Source organism: Xiphophorus hellerii, chromosome 13 (genome assembly GCF_003331165.1).
Source record: "Xiphophorus hellerii strain 12219 chromosome 13, Xiphophorus_hellerii-4.1, whole genome shotgun sequence".
NCBI classification, from domain to species: domain Eukaryota; kingdom Metazoa; phylum Chordata; class Actinopteri; order Cyprinodontiformes; family Poeciliidae; genus Xiphophorus; species Xiphophorus hellerii.
The window spans coordinates 8,465,144-8,487,152 of record NC_045684.1 but is presented as its reverse complement, the minus strand read 5'-3'; the positions used below and the strand labels follow the sequence as shown (position 1 = coordinate 8,487,152).

At 38.7% G+C, this 22,009-nt stretch overlaps 1 protein-coding gene and 2 long non-coding RNA genes across 3 annotated transcripts; 1 reads left to right on the top strand and 2 right to left on the bottom strand.

The window, feature by feature from the left end:
• Positions 1-508: 508 nt before the first annotated feature.
• On the bottom strand, positions 509-5,174 carry LOC116731028 (uncharacterized). The gene is made up of 2 exons (XR_004341483.1): positions 5,123-5,174; positions 509-693 (listed from the first exon to the last, which is right to left on the bottom strand). It is a non-coding gene; the product is annotated as an uncharacterized LOC116731028 (long non-coding RNA).
• A 6,910-nt stretch (positions 5,175-12,084) lies between these two features.
• Positions 12,085-14,033, bottom strand: LOC116730957 (gastrula zinc finger protein XlCGF8.2DB-like; the record flags this gene model as incomplete). The annotated part of the gene is made up of 1 exon (XM_032580531.1): positions 12,085-14,033. A coding segment is annotated over one exon (1,128 nt), but the record flags the coding sequence as incomplete, so codon positions are not given.
• A 4,933-nt stretch (positions 14,034-18,966) lies between these two features.
• On the top strand, positions 18,967-20,719 carry LOC116731020 (uncharacterized). The gene is made up of 3 exons (XR_004341475.1): positions 18,967-19,579; positions 19,648-19,680; positions 19,744-20,719. It is a non-coding gene; the product is annotated as an uncharacterized LOC116731020 (long non-coding RNA).
• The last annotated feature ends 1,290 nt before the right edge of the window (positions 20,720-22,009 follow it).

The following is a 22,009-nucleotide window of genomic DNA, read 5'->3' as shown; positions in this document are numbered from 1 at the left end:
CACAGTTCCCACATGAAAACGGCTTTTTACCAGTATGAATCATCATGTGCCGAGTTAAATGCTGTTTTCGAATAAAACTTTTTCCACAGTTCACACATGAAAACGGCTTTTCACCAGTGTGAATCATCATGTGCTCAGTTAACTGCTGTTTTTGAATAAAACCTTTACCACAGTTCCCACATGAGAACAACTTTTCACCAGTATGAATCATCATGTGCTTAGTTAAAACATGTTTATGACTAAAACTTTTTCCACAGTTCACACATGTAAACGGCTTTTCACCCGTATGAGTTCTCATGTGAACAACAACAGATTTTGAAGTCAAACGCTTTTTACAGATGTAACATGAGAAAGGTTTTCTTCTTTCCTGATTTTGGTTCTCAGCTTCAGCAGTTTCCTGGAAGATGTCTTGGTTCCTGTTTGGTTCTGATTCAGTGTGGTCTGTTTGCTCATCAACAGGAACCACCATGCAGGTATCAGTCTCCTGTTTTAATTCAATCTGTTCTTCACCCTGACTGCAGTAAACTTCTTTCTCTTCCACTTTTATCTGCTGGTGTTTTAGATCCTCCTGCTCTTCTTTTATCTGATGATCTTCAGGCTCTTGCTGTTCTTGTTTTACCTGCAGAGGTTCTAACTCCTCCTGGTCCAGAGTGGATCTCCTCTCCTGGTAATAAATGTTACACTTCAGGCAATCTGGACAAGAAAACAGATTAAAAAAGCAATCGTTATTTTATTGAAGTAAATGGGAGAAATCGTTAATCGTTTACGACAGAAATGAAAAAAATGAAAAAACCCACACCGAAAAATTTAAGAGCGTAGACAGAGAGACAGATCAGGCGACAAATCCAGCTGACAATTGGAGAATTCTCAAATGAATGGATATTAAATATTTTTTATTTATTATAAAATTAATAATAGTTGCCAATGTTGTTAATATTTACGAGTAAATTTTATTATTTCAAGATATTACTTAATTTGGAACTATCATTACTTTTATTTGGGTTAAAATGTGATTTTAGTTCACTTTATATTTTTGGGGTTTATTTACAGAGTTTATTTGTAGGTTAATAATTGTTTAGTTTTTGTTGCTTTGTGTTTATTATTTACTTTTGTAAGTTAGACATTAAGAACTGTGGGTCCATTTTCTGTAAGTATAGGGACTGGTATAGGACCAGCATGCACTGGGTTGGGCCTGTGGGTTTTGACCAGAGCAGGAGAGGAAACAATGAAAAGTAGTGATGGTGAGATGCAGCTTCATGAAGCCCTGAGGAACTCCATCCATCTAAAAATTAGTATCAATGCTAAAGAAAGCTGCAATCATATGAGGAGAATGACCAGAATGTTTACTAACATGTACTTGCACCATTCAGTATGATAAAGTAAGTGTATCAGCTGAAATTAGCCAAAATGCTAATGTTAGCATGAATGCTGTCAGTAGCATGTGGGGCATCACTAGCATGTTGTCTGTACTTTACTTACTCCATTCGGTATACTAAACATGGCTAATAAGTAAGAAAATTAGCTAATAGCTTATTTAAGCTAAAAGACTAATGCAGCAAAGATATTAGCAAAGATAATGCAGGCTAACATTATTTCACTGCCGATGGTAGTGCACTAACCTTAGAAGAATATTAAGGCTTTTATTTTGAAATCTTCAGTAAGCTTCATATTAAATGGCCATACTAATTCAATGTGTATTCAATGTGAATGCTGTCAGTAGCATGTGGGGCATCACTATTCAGAGATGCAATGAGTTTATAGCAGTTGTTTCACCATGTCTGTAGTTCTGACATTCTGCCATCACTGTGGTTCTAAAGAGCAGCTCAGAGAGGCAGACAAAATTCTGTCTATTTTGAGTCTAAGCAGCAGTTATTTTGAGGTGTAGAACAATAGGTGCCTGCCATGCAATGCATAGAGATTGCATCCCTATGCATTGCTATGGGCAGGCCCCAAATAGGCAACGTGAAAACAACATGAAGCTTTACAATGAATAAACAAGTTTAAAATGTTTGTGATTCTGATACATAAATTCTGATTAATCTGGTTGTATGAAACAATGGCTGGATCCAAAAGAAAACTAGAAACAAAAAGAAAAGAGGGTTGTGATTGGCTTGTTACTCGCTATGTCACCAGGGACAACGATTTATTACTAAAAAATAAAAACTTTAACTGCTCAGGTTTAGGTGAGTTCTCCGTCTTACCCGCTTCATTACTCAACACATCACTAATGAAAAATTTGATTTATGTTATTTGCTTGTCAAACTGGAAAAAAATAAACTATAAAAGCAATTTTCAAGTTGTTTGGACATTGAACTTATTTTATCTATGTAACCGTTTGGTGTATTAGTTGAAAACGGCGTAAAAATAAAGAAACGGTAAATTCCCACTCATATTGGGCCCATGAATGCACCTTCGCCTATACGTCATTGTGCCCTTTTTCCCCATAGACTATAAATAAACGCCTCATGGACCGCTCTTGCCTATTGTTACTGAAGAGATTTAAGGCGGCCATCTTGGAGCGGTCGACCGTTCCACTCAGCTTTATGTTTAACAGACTCAATGACGTATCAGCGCATTTATCAATCATAACTCGCTAAATACTAAACAGATATTTACCAATTTTTCTGTAAACCTTATTAAAAGGTTAGCAACATTTACAAGGAAATTATTTTAAAGTATTTTTGAATGACTGATATAAGGTTGAGCATATTTAACTATTCTTAGTGGGGAAAACAGAATAGAGTCAGAATAGAATGTGTTGATATTTCTGTATTATGCTTATTTTACAAAGCACACAACCAGTCATAATTTTTGAAATATGTTATTTAATAATATCAATACATATTCATATAAATATACAAACACAAAGTAATGCAATCAGAGAGAAATAAAGATGCTTAAATAATTATAAATGCTGAATAATATGCATTAAACTACACATATTTATATGGACATGTAGGCCTGTCGTGATAAACGATAAATCGATTAATCGTACGATAAATTAAAACTACCGACTTCATTTTAATTATCGGCATTATTGTCTCTTCTGACCTTTTCTCTTTCTGTTGATGACACTGAACAAAAAAAGGCTCAACTCCGGTGCTCTCCACTGATCCTCCCTTCCTCATTTCCTCAGTGTAAAGCCCAGCACACGACACGATCTTAGAGCTGTCAGCCGATTGTCGGCCCATTTTCAAAACCTGACAGACCGCACATTAGCCGACAGAAATCCTAGCTATAACGGTTCCACCGGGTTCGTTCCTGCCATGTGGTGTCCAACAATGGGCACAAAATAATGGCTACAAGTCCAGTGAACTAATTATAAAACCAGGCATTAATCAATGCTTTACTACAATCTACCTGCAATGCATGTGGCTAGTGTCAGCGTAAAGTCCTGACTGAATGAAAATCATTAGAACCTATTTACGTCACGTTAACGAAGAACTGCTGAAAAGTTACCGGGTTTATCAACTGCAGTAGCAATTGCGCTCCAACTCCTCCCCTTGTCATTTCTATATTCTTTGCATGTTGAATAAACATTAATGTTGTTTCCACATATCATCTCCAATGTCCGCTGGACTTCGGGTTGCTTCGTGTCAGCTGTTTGGGATTCCCCTCCGTAATTTCCCCTCAGAAAACATGGAGGAGAATCCGCGCTTTCTGATTGGCTGCCTGTCACATTCAACAGGCTGCATTAAGATCCCAGTTGGTGAAAACCCCTGATTTAGATCGGAGGACGATCTACCGTAACACACCACACAATCTTAGAAAGACCAGCGTTTTAAGATTGTTGTAATGGGAAAAATAGGAGCAAAAAATCTGTAGTGTGAACTATTGCATCAGGTAGTCGATGTGCCCATCTTCTCTATTTAAATCTAATTATTACTGAAGGGCAACATAATATACAGACTTCATAATCTTTTGATTGAATGCAGTATTTATTTCCACTTTGGCTTTATGTTGTTTAGTTTTTATCAAGTACATTTTTTGTTAATGGAGACTGAGAATCCATTTTGTTTTTGGTTGTTTTGTTTATTTTGTTTATCAGCTCCAGTGTTAAATATTCTGTTGAAAATAAAGTGTATCTATCTTTGGCAGGAAATCACATGCATTATTACGTCATTTCCATTAAATCTGTGTAAAAAGGTCTTCAAACAATATTATCATTTATCGCAATAATTTTTTGAGACGATTAATCGCTGAGCAAAATTTGCTATCGTGACAGGCCTATGGACATGTGTATATACATAATATCTATATAGGTTTTATTCATGTTTTCCAGCCGAGGAGGAGATTAAGAGAGATTCAGCAGCTGAGATTCATCAGTGCAGTGAATCCGTCTCTCCTTAAAGACATTCCCCACTTCTTCCTCACATGGTCTTTATGAAACCTTCAAAACAAAAACAGGAGCTATTTTACTTTAGACAGAGTGAAAGAATTTCATATAAATAAGAGTCTTTCCCACTTTGTGTGGAATAATCTAAATCAGTGTTTCCCAATTCCGGTCCTCAGGCCTCCCTGCCCTGCATGTTTTAGGTGTTTCCCTTCTGCTACACACCTGGATTGAATATATGGGTGATCAACAGGTTTCTGCAGCACTTGATGGTCATGCAATCATTTGAATCAGCTACTCTGGAATAGAGGCACATCTAAAACATGCAGAGCAGGGAGGCCTGAGGACCGGAATTGGGAAACGCTGATCTAAATCAATGTTAGGGAAAGAGATCCAAAAAGTGGTGAAATCAACCTTTATTGAAGTTTAACTAATTAGAAAAAGGTTTCACAAATCCCTAACATGGTTCTGAATATTCTGCTGTTAGAGCAGAATAATCCAGCTCAGGTCTGAAGAGTCCAGGTGTTGTAGTTTTTAAACTAGAATCGAATAAGATGCGGAAGCTAGTGAAAAATTAGGTGGAATAACCCTTTAGCCATTTCCCGAATCGGAAACCAACTTCAGCTTCGTGTATATGAGCCATTTTCACAGCGTAATTGTGATTCCTGCGTTCATTTACCGGTTAACAAAACATTTATACGGGAAAAGAACATTTACTAAAATGATCCTCATACAGAAAGGTGCAGACATTTAGACCTTAACCTGCATCCAAACGCTGCTGGTTCCTACCTATTCGGTGTAAGATTATCTGGGGCCTCCGGGAGAAATCCAGCAGTCTGCGATGAACATCCATCTCTTCCTCCGACTTGACGATGATTTCTTTAAACTCTGTGAATGTTTCTTCAGCAGCAGTTAACGGCTCGTTGATAAACTCGTTTAGAGAAACAGTCGAACATTCAACCAAACAGACCATGCGCCATTTTCTTTGTCTTCTTTGTCTTCTTCTTTGGGATTTTATGACTGTCGTTCATTCATGTCATTGCATTACCGCCACCTTGTGGATCTTACGATCATCACATCTAAAGATTTCTCATACAGTGCCAGTTCTCTTTGAAAGACGTAAAATCTTTTCTTCCATTTTATCTAAATAAAACAAATACAATATTAGTATTCCAGTTTTCCACAAATCCAAAGTTAATATTGTCTTCTGATTCGTATCTCCTACATCCCGCAACATGTTTCACAGTTTCTTCACTCCACCAGATCAGAACCTTTCCTATAGTTTCCGTATATCCACAATGATCGCTGCTGCTTTGTTCGGAGTTACCGCTGGTTCCGCCCATCCTGTGGCTTATTGAGAGCCGATCAGCACCGGCTTGTTCATTTAATTGTGTGGTGCTGGTGGTCGAGTGTAAAAGACTTTTAACGGTTTTATCTATTTGAATTTTCTACCGGTATTTAAATAATACTGTAGTTTCTTTCTACTGCACTAGATGGGTTAAATGCTATTACTCTCTTTAATACTGAAATTATTCAATATATGACCTTATATTTTATCTTTGCAAGCATTACTATGTCATATTCAAAGTTTTATGGAGGGATGTTGGATGTAATTTTAAGTTATTCAGTTTAGCTGACAGATTTGCACTGTTTAACTTTTTCCTGCTGCTTCTACTCATTTCATTTCAGCAAGTGTTCTGCAGTTGAACTCAAATGTTTCTACAATTTTCAGCAGTAACATTCAGCACCAACACGACATTTTCACAGGAATGGCAAATGTTCTACTAACTTTCTAAGACACTAATAATATATCTATGTGTAGACAGTAATAATAGAAGACAGCTGTTAGAAAAATTATCTAAGTTCATTTACTTGTGAGTTTATTTGAAAGGTTATGTTTTCATATTATTATTTTGTGTGTTGTTTACTTGACTCCTTTTATTCTGTGATACATTATTAACAATTTTTGGGATGTTTGCCTGGAGGCAAGAGGCGTTTGCACATTCCTGTGTTATCAGCTCCATGTGTAACTGATTAGTTGTGGTCAGCCTCATGCCCTTTTAAGGGCATGGCCACATTAGGTTCCAGAACACCCTGTAGAAAAAGGTCATTGGTCAAATTCTTTGTGTGACTATGTGAAAAAGCCCAACCTCCTTCCTTGTTTTTTCTAATAAAAGAGAAGTGCAGACAAAGAGCTGGGAGAGTTGATCCCAGACAGTGTTTGACAGCGGTTTTCAGTTTTCCTATTCTGTAGAAAATTTGTGTCTCTGGTTGATTCTTTGCAGGTTAGGAACTAAAATAAACCTATCAACAGCTGCAGCAGAAAAGAGAAAAATACAACTAAGACAAAAGAAACTCTAAATTACTGAAGACAATAATAATCAACCATACTTTCTAAAATCAAGATCAATCAATGTATGAATATTAGTTTATAATGAATATTAAAAGTATTTTTTTCATGTTTTCATTAAGCTTTTACATAGGTAGAGTTAAACCGGTTAATATAATTTGAAACAAATAACAGAATCAGTTACAATGTCATTTTGTTTGAAAGAGAAACTTGGAGATTTTTTTGTATCTAGAAAAAATAAGGATGTAAGCTTATGTCAAATTTTTATCACGTTTGATGGATTAAAAAGCCCCACCCAAATAAATAATGGAGCGTTATGGCGTCGGCTATATGTTTTAATGACGTCATATTAAACCTTATCGTATCGAACATCAGTTTTAAATTTATAATTTGACCCTGGTCACACATTGCATATGGAAATATGACGTCAATACCAGTGATGGGATTTTCGTCTCCTTTTCGAGATGCGGCTCTAATGGCTCTTCTTACTGTGGCGAGCCGGTTCTTTCGGCTCTCCATATATATTTTTGACATTATTAATTAATTAATAGCTTAAACCTAATTGTATAATATTTTGTTTCATTATTGACATTGTTAAGCTCTTATGATGAGTAAAAATGCCGCATAACAATGCTTTATAAATAAACCTTTTATTATAACCAATTAAATTATCACAAAATAGCACCACTTCCACAAAAATAACTTAAAATAAATTAAACAGTTAAATATAAATACAAACACCCACCACAATACGAAAAAGTATCAAAGCAGCTTCATAACAGAAAAGGTGCCACAATACAAATATCAAATACATTGCTATTAAATTAAAGTATAAAACTATGAAGGATAAAAAACATGTGAACAACACAAGTTTTGAACCACTAGAGATGAAGAACTCACTGTGTTAAATCACTCAAAGACTTACAGATTGGCGTTGAGAAACACCAGGTGTCTAAGCTTGGCAGGGCTGATCCTGTTCCTTCTCTCAGTTATGATCTGTCCAGTTTTAGAGAAGATCCTCTCTGAGGGGACGGATGTTGCCACTATGCACAGTCTACCTGCCATCACGTGAGAGAGAAGTGGATAGATCAGTGCCTTTGTCTCCCACCAGCTCAGTGGGTCGGCACCGCGCTGGAAAAGAGGCTCCTCAAGGTAGGACCTCACTTCCAGAATAGCATCAGCTGTAGGATTCCTGGTTGCAGTGTCTCCGCTTGCCCGCTCCTCAAAAAACCTCCAAACAGCCGATGCTTGGGGCTCCTCCAGCTCACGTGCTGCTGCTCCCTCCTCTCCTCCATGACCCCCTTGCAGGTGAGATGACTGCCGATACCTTGATGCTGCTGTAGTTATTCTTTGGAGGGCTCCGTCGACTGCTCGGTTGTCATTAAAGGCCACCTTTTTGAAACGGGGGTCGAGGATGGTGGTTTCGGACAGAACTGTGTTGTGCTCCATCCGGTGGAATTTTGTGTCCATGCTTGAACAGAGAGAATTCACCAACTCCTTCATGCTCTCTGTGGTTACTCTGCTCTGGTGCTCTGCTGTCACTCTCTGAAGACCCCTGCACAGTATCAGCATTTTGGAGGCGGTAACATACCTGAAAAAAGAAGCATCAAAATATTATATTTTATATAATATTTATTTATATAGCCTATTTAGCTATATTATTTTAAGTTTTATTTCTAAATTGCTTTACATACTAATAATTTTATTTATTTAGTAGTGTTATTTTCAGCCACTTCTAAACCTGTTTGTCAAATAAATAATTTAACAAATAAAAAAATTACAATGATAATAACATCATAATAAATTTTAATAGGTATCATAGTAATATTATAGTAAAGTTCAATGAGATGATGTTTGAACACTGTACTTCTCTGCGCTGACCTCCACTGTGACCTGGTCCAAGAGCTCCAGGACACTGCAGGCCTCTTGCAGAGCCTCCCACTCCTCTTGGCTGAGAGGAGCCACAGGTGCATTGATCACTGCCAATGTTGCGATAACCGCATCCTTTGATTCAAGCATTCGCTGGATCATATGGAACGTACAATTCCAGCGGGTGACACACTCCTGTTTGAGCTTAAGCTCTGCCATAGACATCTGCCGCTGGGTGGATTTAAGTTTTTGGGTGGCTGCTGTGCTTCGGTGGAAAAATTTCACTATTGCCTTCACTTTGTCCACAGTGGGCTTCATAGCCCTCAGAGCATTTCTCACAAATAGATTAATGGTGTGTGCCAGGCATGGATGGTGTGTCCATTTCAACAGCTGGATGGCTCTTGTAATGTTGGCTGCATTGTCTGTGACACAACACACAACTTTGTTTTCCACCCCCCACTCTCTTGCCACTCGGAGGAGCTCTTCTGCCAGGTTTCCGGATGTGTGCCTGTCACTAAACTCCAAACAGTCCAGCAGAGATGACACCATACTGTAGTTTTCAATGAAATGGCAGGTGACAGACATAAATGATGTGGTGGCGCGGGATGTCCAGCAGTCAGTGGTCAAGCATACAGCTGAGGCTCTCTTCACCCTTTCTTGCAGGGAGGCCCGTGCTGCATCATATAGGCCTGGGATTATTTTCTGTGACAGGGATTTTCGGCTGCGGAGGGCATACATGGGATTGAGGGCATGGCAGTAACTCCTAAATCCGACATCCTCTACAATGGAACAGGGCTGGAAATCACGTGCCACCATCTTGGCAAGCTCCTCATCGATTGCGCTCTGTCTTGCTGGAGTTAGAGACTTCTGCAGGAACTGCTTCATAGAGCTCTGGGTTGTGGATGCAGGAAGGTGGGATCCAGGCTGGGATGTAGGAATGGGGGCAGACATTGTTGCCGAAGGAGCAGTTGATGTTCTTGCACCTGAAGAAGGAGCTGCAGTGGTTGTTGCACTCGCGCTGTCAGAAAGTTGTGGTTCCCTTTCTGGCCTTATTTTGACATTATCTACATGGGTTTGAATGTCTGTGTGTACACATGAGAATGGGAACATGTGATCTTGTCTCTGTGTGCCTGGTCTGTCTGTCAGGTTTGGTCTCTGGCTCCCTCCTCTCTGTGATCACCTTTATATCAAGTTGGGTGAGAGGAGGGGGCCCCTATAAAACTTTTTTCTCACCTTTCTTTTCTCTCCCGCTTTCTTCTCCGTCTCATTACAATTTAATAAAATAAACCCAAAGCAGTTTCTAATAAAGTTTAATGTAATTATATCAGGGGGAAACCATAATGGTCCACTTGTGCAAGTCTTTAGTGCTTAACCTTGGTACTCGACAATGCTGAGTGTCACACTGTCAGACAGGACAAGTTTAATACAAAACACAACAAAAAGACAAAATGCAAGTGTTTAGTCAATGGTAAATGTATGTATAGCGATTTATCTAGTGCAGAGGATGCCAAAGTGCTTTACATGTTGATGGTGGTAAGCTACATTGTAGCCCAGCTGCCCTAGGGCAGACTGACTGAAGCTGCTACACAATGGGAGCCATCGGACTGAAGGTTATCCTGCAATAGTCAGCCCCGCCCACTCCTCACTACTCCCCAGGGCTGCCTACTGACCAGTTCTCCGTCTAACAGGTCCGGAAAATCTCTGAGACCTGGGTATTACCCTAAAAGTACTCTATAAGAGATAATCTATTTAAACTGGTGGCGAAAGTGACTCGTCTAGCTCTAACTACCTCCAATCCAGAAGTTATGACCCTTTACAGTTAAGAAACAATCAGCTGAGTAGCCCTCGCAGCTGCATAATTCCAATAACCACTTCTGTTAACGGTAGCCCACTTTCTAAATCATAACTTGCACTTGGAACCGGCTAGATTATGTTTAGTGACTTAGATGTAAGTCCCAGGGTCATTATTTACTCTCACCAAAGGAAATTATGAAGCCTCCTATTTACTGGAATCATGTACATTAGTTTTACCTTAATTAAAAGAATTGGACAAAGATTAAAGGACTCTATTAATTCCAATGTCCACCAACCTCATTAGAATTTTATAGTATAAATTTATTAAGCAAGCTTAAGCAGGGATATGCGACATACAAATCAATAATCAATCGTATATAGATCAAAAACAGTGTAATAAAATTTACATGCACAATCATACTACCCTGTCTCCTTTCCCTAAGAGTTAAGTCGCATGTTCTGAAATGGAATTTCAAGGAGCAGATTCAACTCATACCCAGATGATGGTGGATCTTTTGGCAACAGGAATTTCTAGCATCCTTGGTCGAGGTCTTTGCCTTGTGTGGAAAAATCCTCCTTAGAAAGGAAACAAAGCAGAACGGGTCCGAATCCTTTTGCGTAACCCAGTTCTTTATCCCTGAGGGACCTTTGTCCTTCCTCCAAGTCTTGTTGTAGAGTTTGAAAGTGCTGGGTTGAGACGAGACCGACGGTCGAATGAGGAACCAGAGATGGGGCGATGGGACCCAGTCCTTTCTTGGTGGTGCGAAGTCCGAGCTCCTCCGTGGTTCTGAAGGGCGGTCCGTAGCTCAAGCTGCTCCTGTAGGTTGTCTCTCCTTCTGCGCCGCTGGACTGGGAACGGCTGGTTCCTCTTTTCGGTCCCTTTTTATACATTTCTCCACCCTGTGTGTGTATGGGAGGATTTGGGCTACGTGACTTTCCTCACATCTGCTGTCTCTCATGAAAAAGCCCCCACATTTCTCAACCTGTTTTTGCTGACCATAGTGGAAAGTCCCGTGCTTCTCCTTTCTCCGTTGCTTCAGCCAAACTCAACACACCAACCATCCTGTGCGCCCTGGCCATCTGTTCAGAACTGCTTGCGACATTTCCTGTTTCAGGACCTCACCCATACATTCCTCTTCTTTCTCTAACTCACTTTTCCATCTGTTACAATCATTAAACACATTTAACCTGTATTAAACCCATTTGAACATTGACTTCAAATTATCACAAGTTTGATCCTTAGTTAATAATTAATCACATCTCTCACTTATTATAATTCATCGACCATAATCGTTTCATAGTTAAATCATTACAGAAATCAAGTTAAATCATTACAGAAATCATTACAGATCATATTTCAGAAAAAGTGCATTTCAGAAGGTTATTATGTGATTATTGGTAGTCAGTTTACTAATTATATTCATTCATATTCAACTTAATTAACTTTTAATCAACTACAAGATTACTTATTCTCTCTCAGGCCTCTATGCACCTTTTCTGCATGCACCCGGAAGGATCTCACACCCTATGCCAGTTTTCTTGACAGGACTTCTGACTAACAGCAGGCAAGGCAGGTTTGGTGCCTTGCTCAAGGACTCAACAACTGAGATGGATGTGGGAAGTTTGAACCGGCAACCCATCAGTTACAGGAACCACAGTGGCTACAACCAGTACAGGTGTAGTACCACCATCTACTGGGTTCAAATATAATGCATAAAATACACTGAAGGAAAACTCAAAACTTTTCATCTTAAATGAAATGTTACATGTTTATTTCTTTCTAAAATACATATAAACATAAAAATAGTTTCAACATAAAGACAGTAATCTTAATGCTTCAGCAGAAAAAAGGCTAAACATTACAGCTAGAACTAGAGAAAAAAGCAAATAATTGAAAATCCACCCACTGTTCCAAACTAAAAGGTAAGATGCCATGATCAACTGCATCAAAAAAACACAGTCACCAGAATCAGTTGCTAAAAGTATATCATTAAAAACTTTAGAAAGAGCTGACTCTGTGCTATGAAATGGTCTAAAACAGGACTGAAAGACCTCTAAAATGTTATGTTCATTAAGATAAGCCATTAGCTGATTATAGACTACCTTCTCAAGAATTTTTGAAATAAAAGGCAGTTTAGAGGTAGGTCTATAATTCACCAGAACAGAAGGATCCAAAATTGGTTTCTTAAGTAGAGGCTGCAAAACTGCATGTTTCAGAATTTTAGGAACAACACCTGAGGACAAGCTGTTATTTACAAGAACAAGGACAGAAGGACCTATAGTAAGAAAAACATCTTTAAATAATTGGGGTGGAATAACATCATCTGGAGAACCAGTTGGCCTTAAGTGACCAACCACCTCCTGCAATAACTGCAAAGTAACACATTCAAAGCTGTAAAACAGCAGAACAACGCACAACGACTGAAAGGTCTTAAGCAGAGGGAATGATCTGGGCCTTAATAGAACCAACTTTCTCATCAAAAACGTGCAAAAAGCTTTCACATACAGTAGGTGAAGTCTCCATAAAACCACTGTGTGGATCATGTATGGAAAATACTTCTATAGCTTTTCACCTGTGTGATGCTTCATGTGGTGAGTTAAACTAACTTTGTAACGAAAACTTTTTCCACAGGTCACACATGAAAATGGCTTTTCACCAGTGTGAATCATCATGTGCTGAGTTAAATTCTGTTTATTAGGAAAACTTTTTCCACAAGTCACACATGAAAATGGCTTTTCACCAGTGTGAATCATCATGTGCTGAGTTAAAGTCTGTTTTTGACTAAAACTTTTTCCACAGCTCACACAAGAAAACGGCTTTTCACCAGTGTGAATCATCATGTGCCGAGTTAAATGCAGTTTTTGAATAAAACTTTTTCCACAAGTCACACATGAAAATGGCTTTTCACCAGTGTGAATCATCATGTGCTGAGATAAATGCTGTTTATGACTAAAACTTTTTCCACAGTTCACACATGAAAACGGCTTTTCACCAGTGTGAATCATCATGTGCTGAGTTAAAGTCTGTTTTTGAGTAAAACTTTTTCCACAGTTCACACATGAAAACGGCTTTTCACCAGTGTGAATCATCATGTGCTGAGTTAAAGTCGGTTTATGACTAAAACTTTTTCCACAGTTCACACATGAAAAAGGCTTTTCACCTGTGTGAATCATCATGTGCTGAGTTAAATGCAGTTTTTGAATAAAACTTTTTCCACAGTTCACACATGAAAACGGCTTTTCACCAGTGTGAATCATCATGTGCTGAGTTAACTGCTGTTTTTGACTAAAACTTTTTCCACAGCTCACACATGAAAACGGCTTTTCACCAGTGTGAATCATCATGTGCTGAGTTAACTGCAGTTTTTGAATAAAACTTTTTCCACAGCTCACACATGAAAACGGCTTTTCACCAGTGTGAATCATCATGTGCTGAGTTAAAGTCTGTTTTTGAGTAAAACTTTTTCCACAGTTCACACATGAAAAAGGCTTTTCACCTGTGTGAATCATCATGTGCTGAGTTAAAGTCGGTTTATGACTAAAACTTTTTCCACAGTTCACACATGAAAAAGGCTTTTCACCAGTGTGAATCATCATGTGCTGAGATAAATGCTGTTTATGACTAAAACTTTTTCCACAGCTCACACAAGAAAACGGCTTTTCACCAGTGTGAATCATCATGTGCCGAGTTAAATGCAGTTTTTGAATAAAACTTTTCCCACAGGTCACACATGTAAACGGCTCTTCACCCGTATGAGTTCTCATATGAGCATCAAAAACAGATTTGAAAGTCAAACGCTTTTCACAGATGACACTTGAGAAAGGTTTTCTTCTTTCCTGATTTTGGTTCTCAGCTTCAGCAGCTTCCTGGAAGATGTCTTGGTTCCTGTTTGGTTCTGATTCAGTGTGGTCTGCTTGCTCATCAACAGGAACCACCATGCAGGTATCAGTCTCCTGTTTTAATTCAATCTGTTCTTCACCCTGACTGCAGTAAACTTCTTTCTCTTCCACTTTTATCTGCTGGTGTTTTAGATCCTCCTGGTCTTCTTTTATCTGATGATCTTCAGGCTCTTCCTGTTCTTGTTTCACCTGCAGAGGTTCCAACTCCTCCTGGTCCAGAGTGGATCTCCTCTCCTGGTTATAAACCTTACACTTCAGGGAATCTGGAAAAGAAAACAGAGAAAAGGAGTAATTGTTACCTTTACTGAAGTAAATAGGAGAAATTGTTCATCATTTAAGACAGAAATGAACAAAAAAAAAAACACCTTGAAAACTCAAGAGCGTAGACAGAGATACAGATCAGTCGATATATCCAGCTGACATTTGGGGAATTCTCAAATTAACGGATATGAAAAAAAATATTTTATTACAAAATTAATTGTAGTAGGGATTATTGTTAATATTTACCTGCAAATTGTATTATTTCAAGATACTATTTATTTTTATTACTTTGAATTATATTGAAATTTTACTTTAGTTCACTTTATATCTTTACGGTTTATTTATAAACATGAGTTTATTTGTAGGTTAATAGCTGTTTAGTTTTTGTTCCTTTGTTATTAACTTTTGTAAGTTAGACATTAAGAACTGTGGGTCCATTTTCTGTAAGTATAGGGACTGGTATAGGACCAGCATGCACTGGGTTGGGCCTGTGGGTTTTGACCAGAGCAGGAGAGGAAACAATGAAAAGTAGTGATGGTGAGATGCAGCTTCATGAAGCCCTGAGGAACTCCATCCAATCATTCGACTCATGAGCCGATGCACCGCGGTGCTTCATTTGCTCTACTGTGACATCAACTGGACAATATATGTAAAATAGAAAATTCCTGAAGAAATTTAACCGGGGCCTGCCAATGTGTGCCCGTCGGTTTGGACCCAGCGTTCTGATGCTAAAAAATAGCATCAATGCTAAAGAAAGCTGCAATCATATGAGGAGAATGACCAGAATGTTTACTAACATGTACTTGCACCATTCAGTATGATAAAGTAAGTGTATCAGCTAAAATTAGCCAAAATGCTAATGTTAGCATGAATGCTGTCAGTAGCATGTGGGGCATCACTAGCATGTTGTCTGTACTTTACTTACTCCATTCGGTATACTAAACATGGCTAATAAGTAAGAAAATTAGCTAATAGCTTATTTAAGCTAAAAGACTAATGCAGCAAAGATATTAGCAAAGATAATGCAGGCTAACATTATTTCACTGCCGATGGTAGTGCACTAACCTTAGAAGAATATTAAGGCTTTTATTTTGAAATCTTCAGTAAGCTTCATATTAAATGGCCATACTAATTCAATGTGTATTCAATGTGAATGCTGTCAGTAGCATGTGGGGCATCACTATTCAGAGATGCAATGAGTTTATAGCAGTTGTTTCACCATGTCTGTAGTTCTGACATTCTGCCATCACTGTGGTTCTAAAGAGCAGCTCAGAGAGGCAGACAAAATTCTGTCTATTTTGAGTCTAAGCAGCAGTTATTTTGAGGTGTAGAACAATAGGTGCCTGCCATGCAATGCATAGAGATTGCATCCCTATGCATTGCTATGGGCAGGCCCCAAATAGGCAACGTGAAAACAACATGAAGCTTTACAATGAATAAACAAGTAAAAAATGTTTGTGATTCTGATACATAAATTCTGATTAATCTGGTTGTATGAAACAATGGCTGGATCCAAAAGAAAACTAGAAACAAATAGAAAAGAGGGTTGTGATTGGCTTGTTACTCGCTATGTCACCAGGGACAACGATTTATTACTAAAAAATAAAAACTTTAACTGCTCAGGTTTAGGTGAGTTCTCTGTCTTACCCGCTTCATTACTCAACACATCACTAATGTAAAGTTTGATCTTTGTTATTTGCTTGTCAAACTGAAAAAATAAACTATAAAAGCAATTTTCAAGTTTTTTGGACATTGAACTTCTTTTACCTTCGTACGAAGCATCACCTCAGTGCAGCAGTGGCTTGTTGACTGAACTTTTATAGGATGTTTGGTTTGACAAACAATCGCCACTACAATTTATTTATTACAAATTATTACATTTTACAGCTACTAACACACTATTGTTGTTTCATGCTGTTTGCTTTACTAACCTTGCGCTGCATTGTTCACATTTCTCCTGTTTTCAAAAGTAAGTTTGATTAGTTAAAGGAGGAAAAGCCATAAAAAGGTCATTTTATTTCTACATCAATAAGCCATTTTCACAGCGTAATTGTGATTCCTGCGTTCATTTACCGGTTAACAAAACATTTATACGGGAAAAGAACATTTACTAAAATGATCCTCATACAGAAAGGTGCAGACATTTAGACCTTAACCTGCATCCAAACGCTGGTGGTTCCTACCTATTCGGTGTAAGATTATCTGGGGCCTCCGGGAGAAATCCAGCAGTCTGCGATGATCATCCATCTCTTCCTCCGACTTGACGATGATTTCTTTAAACTCTGTGAATGTTTCTTCAGCAGCAGTTAACGGCTCGTTGATAAACTCGTTTAAGCTGGACTGAAGATATTTTTAGAGAAACACTCAAACATTCAACCAAACAGACCACGTGCCGTCCTCTTTGTTTTTTGGGGTTTTTTTTCTTCTTCTTGGATTTACTGGCGGTTGGCAACAAACTTTTAGTAGCACTACTGCCTCTTACTGGTATGGAGTGTGGTTCTTGATGGTCTATTTTTACACACATCTAAATATAATTTCTACAAAAAACATACAAATAATAAATAAATAAATAATAATAAATTAATAAATCCTACCTATACATACAACCACCCCCCACAAACACACACACACACACACACACACACACACATATATATATATATATATATATATATATATATATATATATATATATATATATATATATATATATAACGCTGCGTTTTGTTCCAGCAGCAGCATTTGCAAAGCTACTCCAAGACGAACATGTTGAGTCACAATTATTGTATCTAAGTTGAATCTGTTGCATCATTTTATCCATTTAATTGATTAGTTTTATAATTAAGTCGATACTTTTTTCTTTTTTTACTTTGTATTACCATTAGTGTATATATATATATATATATATATATATATATATATATATATATATATATATATATATACATATATATATATATATATATATATATATATATATATATCGACATCGACTCACTGATCCACACCACCAGGATCTACAGCACGGACATTGGGATGTCATTCGGACTAGAGAAGTGTGGTCGGCTGATCACAAAGAGGGGGAAGGTCATCCGCACAGAAGGGGTCTCACTCCCAGAAGGAACAATAGCAGACATAGAGGACAGTTACAAGTACCTAGGTATACCACAAGCAAATGGCAACCTCGATGAGGCCACAAGGAAAGGAGCCACAGCTAAATACCTCCAGCGAATAAGGCAAGTCCTGAGAAGCCAGCTCAATGGCAAGAACAAAATCCGCGCAATAAAGAGCTATGCCCTGCCAGTAATCAGATACCCTGCTGGAATAATTAGCTGGCCAAAGGAGGAGATAAAAGCCACTGATATTAAGACTAGAAAACTACTAACAATGCATGGAGGATTCCATCCCAAATCCAGCACCCTGAGACTATACACGAGCCGCAAGGAAGGAGGCAGAGGACTAGTGAGTGTGAGAACCACAGTCCAGGACGAAACAACTAAGATCCATAAATACATCAGGGACAAAGCCTCAACAGACAATGTGCTCAGTGAATATCTCAGACAACAGGGAACGGAGGTTGAGGTGCCAGAGATACCATCATGGCAGGACAAGCCCCTACATGGGATGTACCACCAGCAAATAACCCAAGTGGCTGATATCAGTAAATCCTACCAATGGCTGGAAAAAGCTGGACTCAAGGACAGCACAGAGGCCCTCATCCTGGCCGCCCAGGAACAGGCCCTAAACACCAGAGCAATAGAGGCCCAGATCTACCACACCAGACAAGACCCAAGGTGTAGGTTGTGCAAGGAGGCCCCTGAGACAGTCCAGCACATAACAGCAGGGTGCAAGATACTGGCAGGGAAAGCGTACATGGAACGACATAACCAAGTTGCAGGCATAGTGTACAGAAACATCTGTGCAGAATATGGACTGGAAACCCCGAGATCAAAGTGGGAAACACCCCCAAAGGTGGCGGAGAACGCCAGAGCTAAGATCCTGTGGGACTTCCAGATCCAGACAGACAAAATGGTAATGGCAAACCAACCAGACATTGTCGTAGTGGATAAACAACAGAGGAAAGCCGTTGTGGTAGATGTAGCAATACCAAGCGACTGCAACATCAGGAAAAAGGAGCACGAGAAACTAGAGAAATACCAGGGCCTCAGGGAGGAACTGGAGAGGGCCTGGAAGGTGAAGACCACAGTGGTGCCTGTGGTCATCGGGGCCCTCGGGGCAGTCACCCCCAAACTGGACCAATGGCTACAACAGATCCCAGGAACAACATCAGACATCTCAGTCCAGAAATGTGCAGTCCTTGGCACAGCCAAGATACTGCGCAGAACCCTCAAGCTCCCAGGCCTCTGGTAGAGGACCCGAGCTCAGAGGATAAGAACCACCCGCGGTGGGTGAGAAGGGAATTTTATTTTATATATATATATATATATATATATATATATATATATATATATATATATATATATATATATACACAATTACACATACTTATACATAACTTTGTATTCTACCATCTATATCATACACATGTTCACAAACACACCTACTATAATCAGATTCTATGAATTAGTTTAGTTTTCTTTAAAAATCGAATAACTATCTGGATATGTTTTCTCCCCAAATTCTTCCGCAAAATATCTAATGAATACATTCAAACTCTCTCCTCATATATCTTCTCTCTCTTTCATATTTATGACATTCTAATACAACATGTTCTATTGTTTCATGTTTCCACCGTAATCACATTTGCCAGTAGTATGCTTTTGAATTTTATAAAGTTTACAATTAAGTCCTGTATGTCCAAATCTTAACCTTGCACCTACAATACTTCTCCTAATTTTGTCAAGATGTGGCAGTATGCCCTGTGGGCTCTGAACGCACCACACAAGTGCCTGAATTTAATTGGTTGTGGCGCTGTCTGTATATACGTAAAGGGCCCTCCATCACCTGGTGGACGTCATCATGTTTTCCTTCCGGTTCAGATCTCGCTGACCCCGCTTACTAATACGCGCTTGAATGATGATGACTCTAATCGCTGATCGATCCTTCTTGTGGTAAGAAGCTTCTCACACCCTTAATGTCTGTTAGCGTAGCTTTAGCTCAGCTTTACCTGTATACCCAGGTGCCTGCCAGAGACACTACACAGAGCTCAGTGGTGAGTGAAAAGCTCATTCTTCTTAAGCCTCCAGATTCTATTTTTGACATGTATGTTTGATAGATGCTGCTGTTTGTCCTCGGCCGGCTGCTTGCCGGTTGTCCTGTTGTTCCGTTCCTGGCTGGCAGGCCGCCTGTTACCTTGGTTATCCGTCGTCGGCTGCCTACCCGTCGCCCTGGTTGTTGGCTTCATGGCCGCCGTCCTGGTCGGGGTAAAACTGGCTCCTGCCCCTCGTCCAGTGTGGCTGATTCGGGCTGGTTTGTGACCAGCTGGTACTGATCCTTCTCTGGTGCCGCTCTGGGCGGCGTGGCGGTTCGACCCAGGACGGGTTCTTAGTTTGGACTATTGCTGCTTGATTTGTCGTGGACTGAACTGTATAATTATGAAATAATGTACAGTTATTTTATAATAACTGTACAATAAATAATATTTTATAATATTTTATAATAACTGTACATTATTCCTGTCCTTTATTTTGACAGGAACGGTCGGCTCGTGGTGTTGGACTTTCCGGGTGGTGGTACTCCTTCTGGTTTGGTGCACGATTTTCTTGTATTCTTCTTGTTTGTTTGGTTTTTGTAGGCCACTACCCTGATTTGCACAGCCATCTTTGAGTTGAGCCATAACTGTTATTTTAATGTGTGTGGTTTTAAATTGGTGTATTTTTTTCGACTAGAATGAAAACAATCATGCAATAAATTAAATTATTGAATTGGGTGAAATTGTCTCAAGCCTCATCTGTAGCGGGCCTGTGTGCCTTAAAGGTAACTTTTTAAGTAGAATTATTGCGACCTTATATTTATTAAATTTATGGTCTTAAATTCAAGTTACCCATTTGGATCACACTGGTACCGCCACAGATTTTCATCTAGAGGGATCCCATAAATCACTCCAATTTTTTTTAATTTCTCCCGTGATTTTTTTTCTCCAATAGTTTTTTTTACAGATATTATCCACATTCAAAGCCTTATTCTTTTGTCCTTCTTTTGTACAAACTACCAATAAGTTTCCATCTCTCAAAATCTTTACCATTTCAACATCTCCAATTTTCTTTCTCTTGACGCCACAATGGGGCTGATGTTATCCTGTTCTTCTACGTTCTTAATTTTTTTTTTAAAGGTTTTATTGGCTCTAGTGGCCTTTATTTGAGTTTATTGACAGGAAAGTGGGTAATGAGAAAAGGGGAAGACATGCGGCAAAGGTCGCCAGGCCGGGAATCGAACCGGCGTCGAGGACTAAGGCCTCCATATGTGGGTTGTGCTTAACCCCTGCGCCACCACAGCACATTCCAGTTCTTAATTTTTTATATTACTTTAAATTCCTCCCTCACAACTTTCCTCCTAACTATCCTTTCTTCTTCTGAACTACTTCCTTCCAGTTCTTGTTTACTACCATGAATATCGCCAATTTACTTTTTCATCTATCTTATTTCTTCCATGTCCTCTCCCTCTTCCTCTCCCCACTGGCCTTCAAAATCCATGTCTTCCTCATTTCCTATCTCCATTTCCAACCGAACCATTCACATACTAGTTTATGCCCAAATCCGCCTTTTCTAAATCCGATATATTTCTGTGTGTTTTGTTTTTCCTGCGCCACTCAAAGTCCTCCTTGTTCCCATCAGTTACAGGAACCACAGTGGCAACAACCACATACACTAAAGGAAAACTCAAAACTTTTCATCTTGAGTGAAATGTTACTTTTATTTCTTTCTAAAATACACAAACATAAAAAGACAGTACTCTAAATTCTTCAGCAGAAAAAAGCTAAATATTACAGGTAAAACAAGAGAAAAAAGAAAATACTTGAAAAAAATCACATGTACTTTGTGCAATCAATGCATGAATATTAGTTTGTGGTGAATCTTGCATTTTCTTTAAAGTACAAATGATTTTTATTTTATTTGAAAAGATTTAAATTAGGTAGAGTAAAATTGGTTAATGTAATTTGAAAGAAATGAAATCAGATTCAATCTCATTTTACTTTAAAGACAAAACTATCAAATGCTTTTCTTGCAGATTTTTTGAAAACATTCAACCATTCTGTACATTCTATTGTTGATTTTAAAAACTTAAAAAAATAAACCCCACTAACTCTCTCTATTGTACAGAATAATACAAATCAATCCCTCAAGTCCAATCATGTGAGAATGTTCTGGAAGGGAGTCCATGTCCGGTCAAACTCTGTTAATGCATGAAATAGTCAGTGGGCCCCCAAGCCTCTTCATCTATCAGCATCAGTACTGGCACTCCTCAGGGCTGTGTGCTGAGCCCTCTGCTCTTCATGTTGTACACACACAACATACAGTTTGACATAAACAGCATTTTAATAC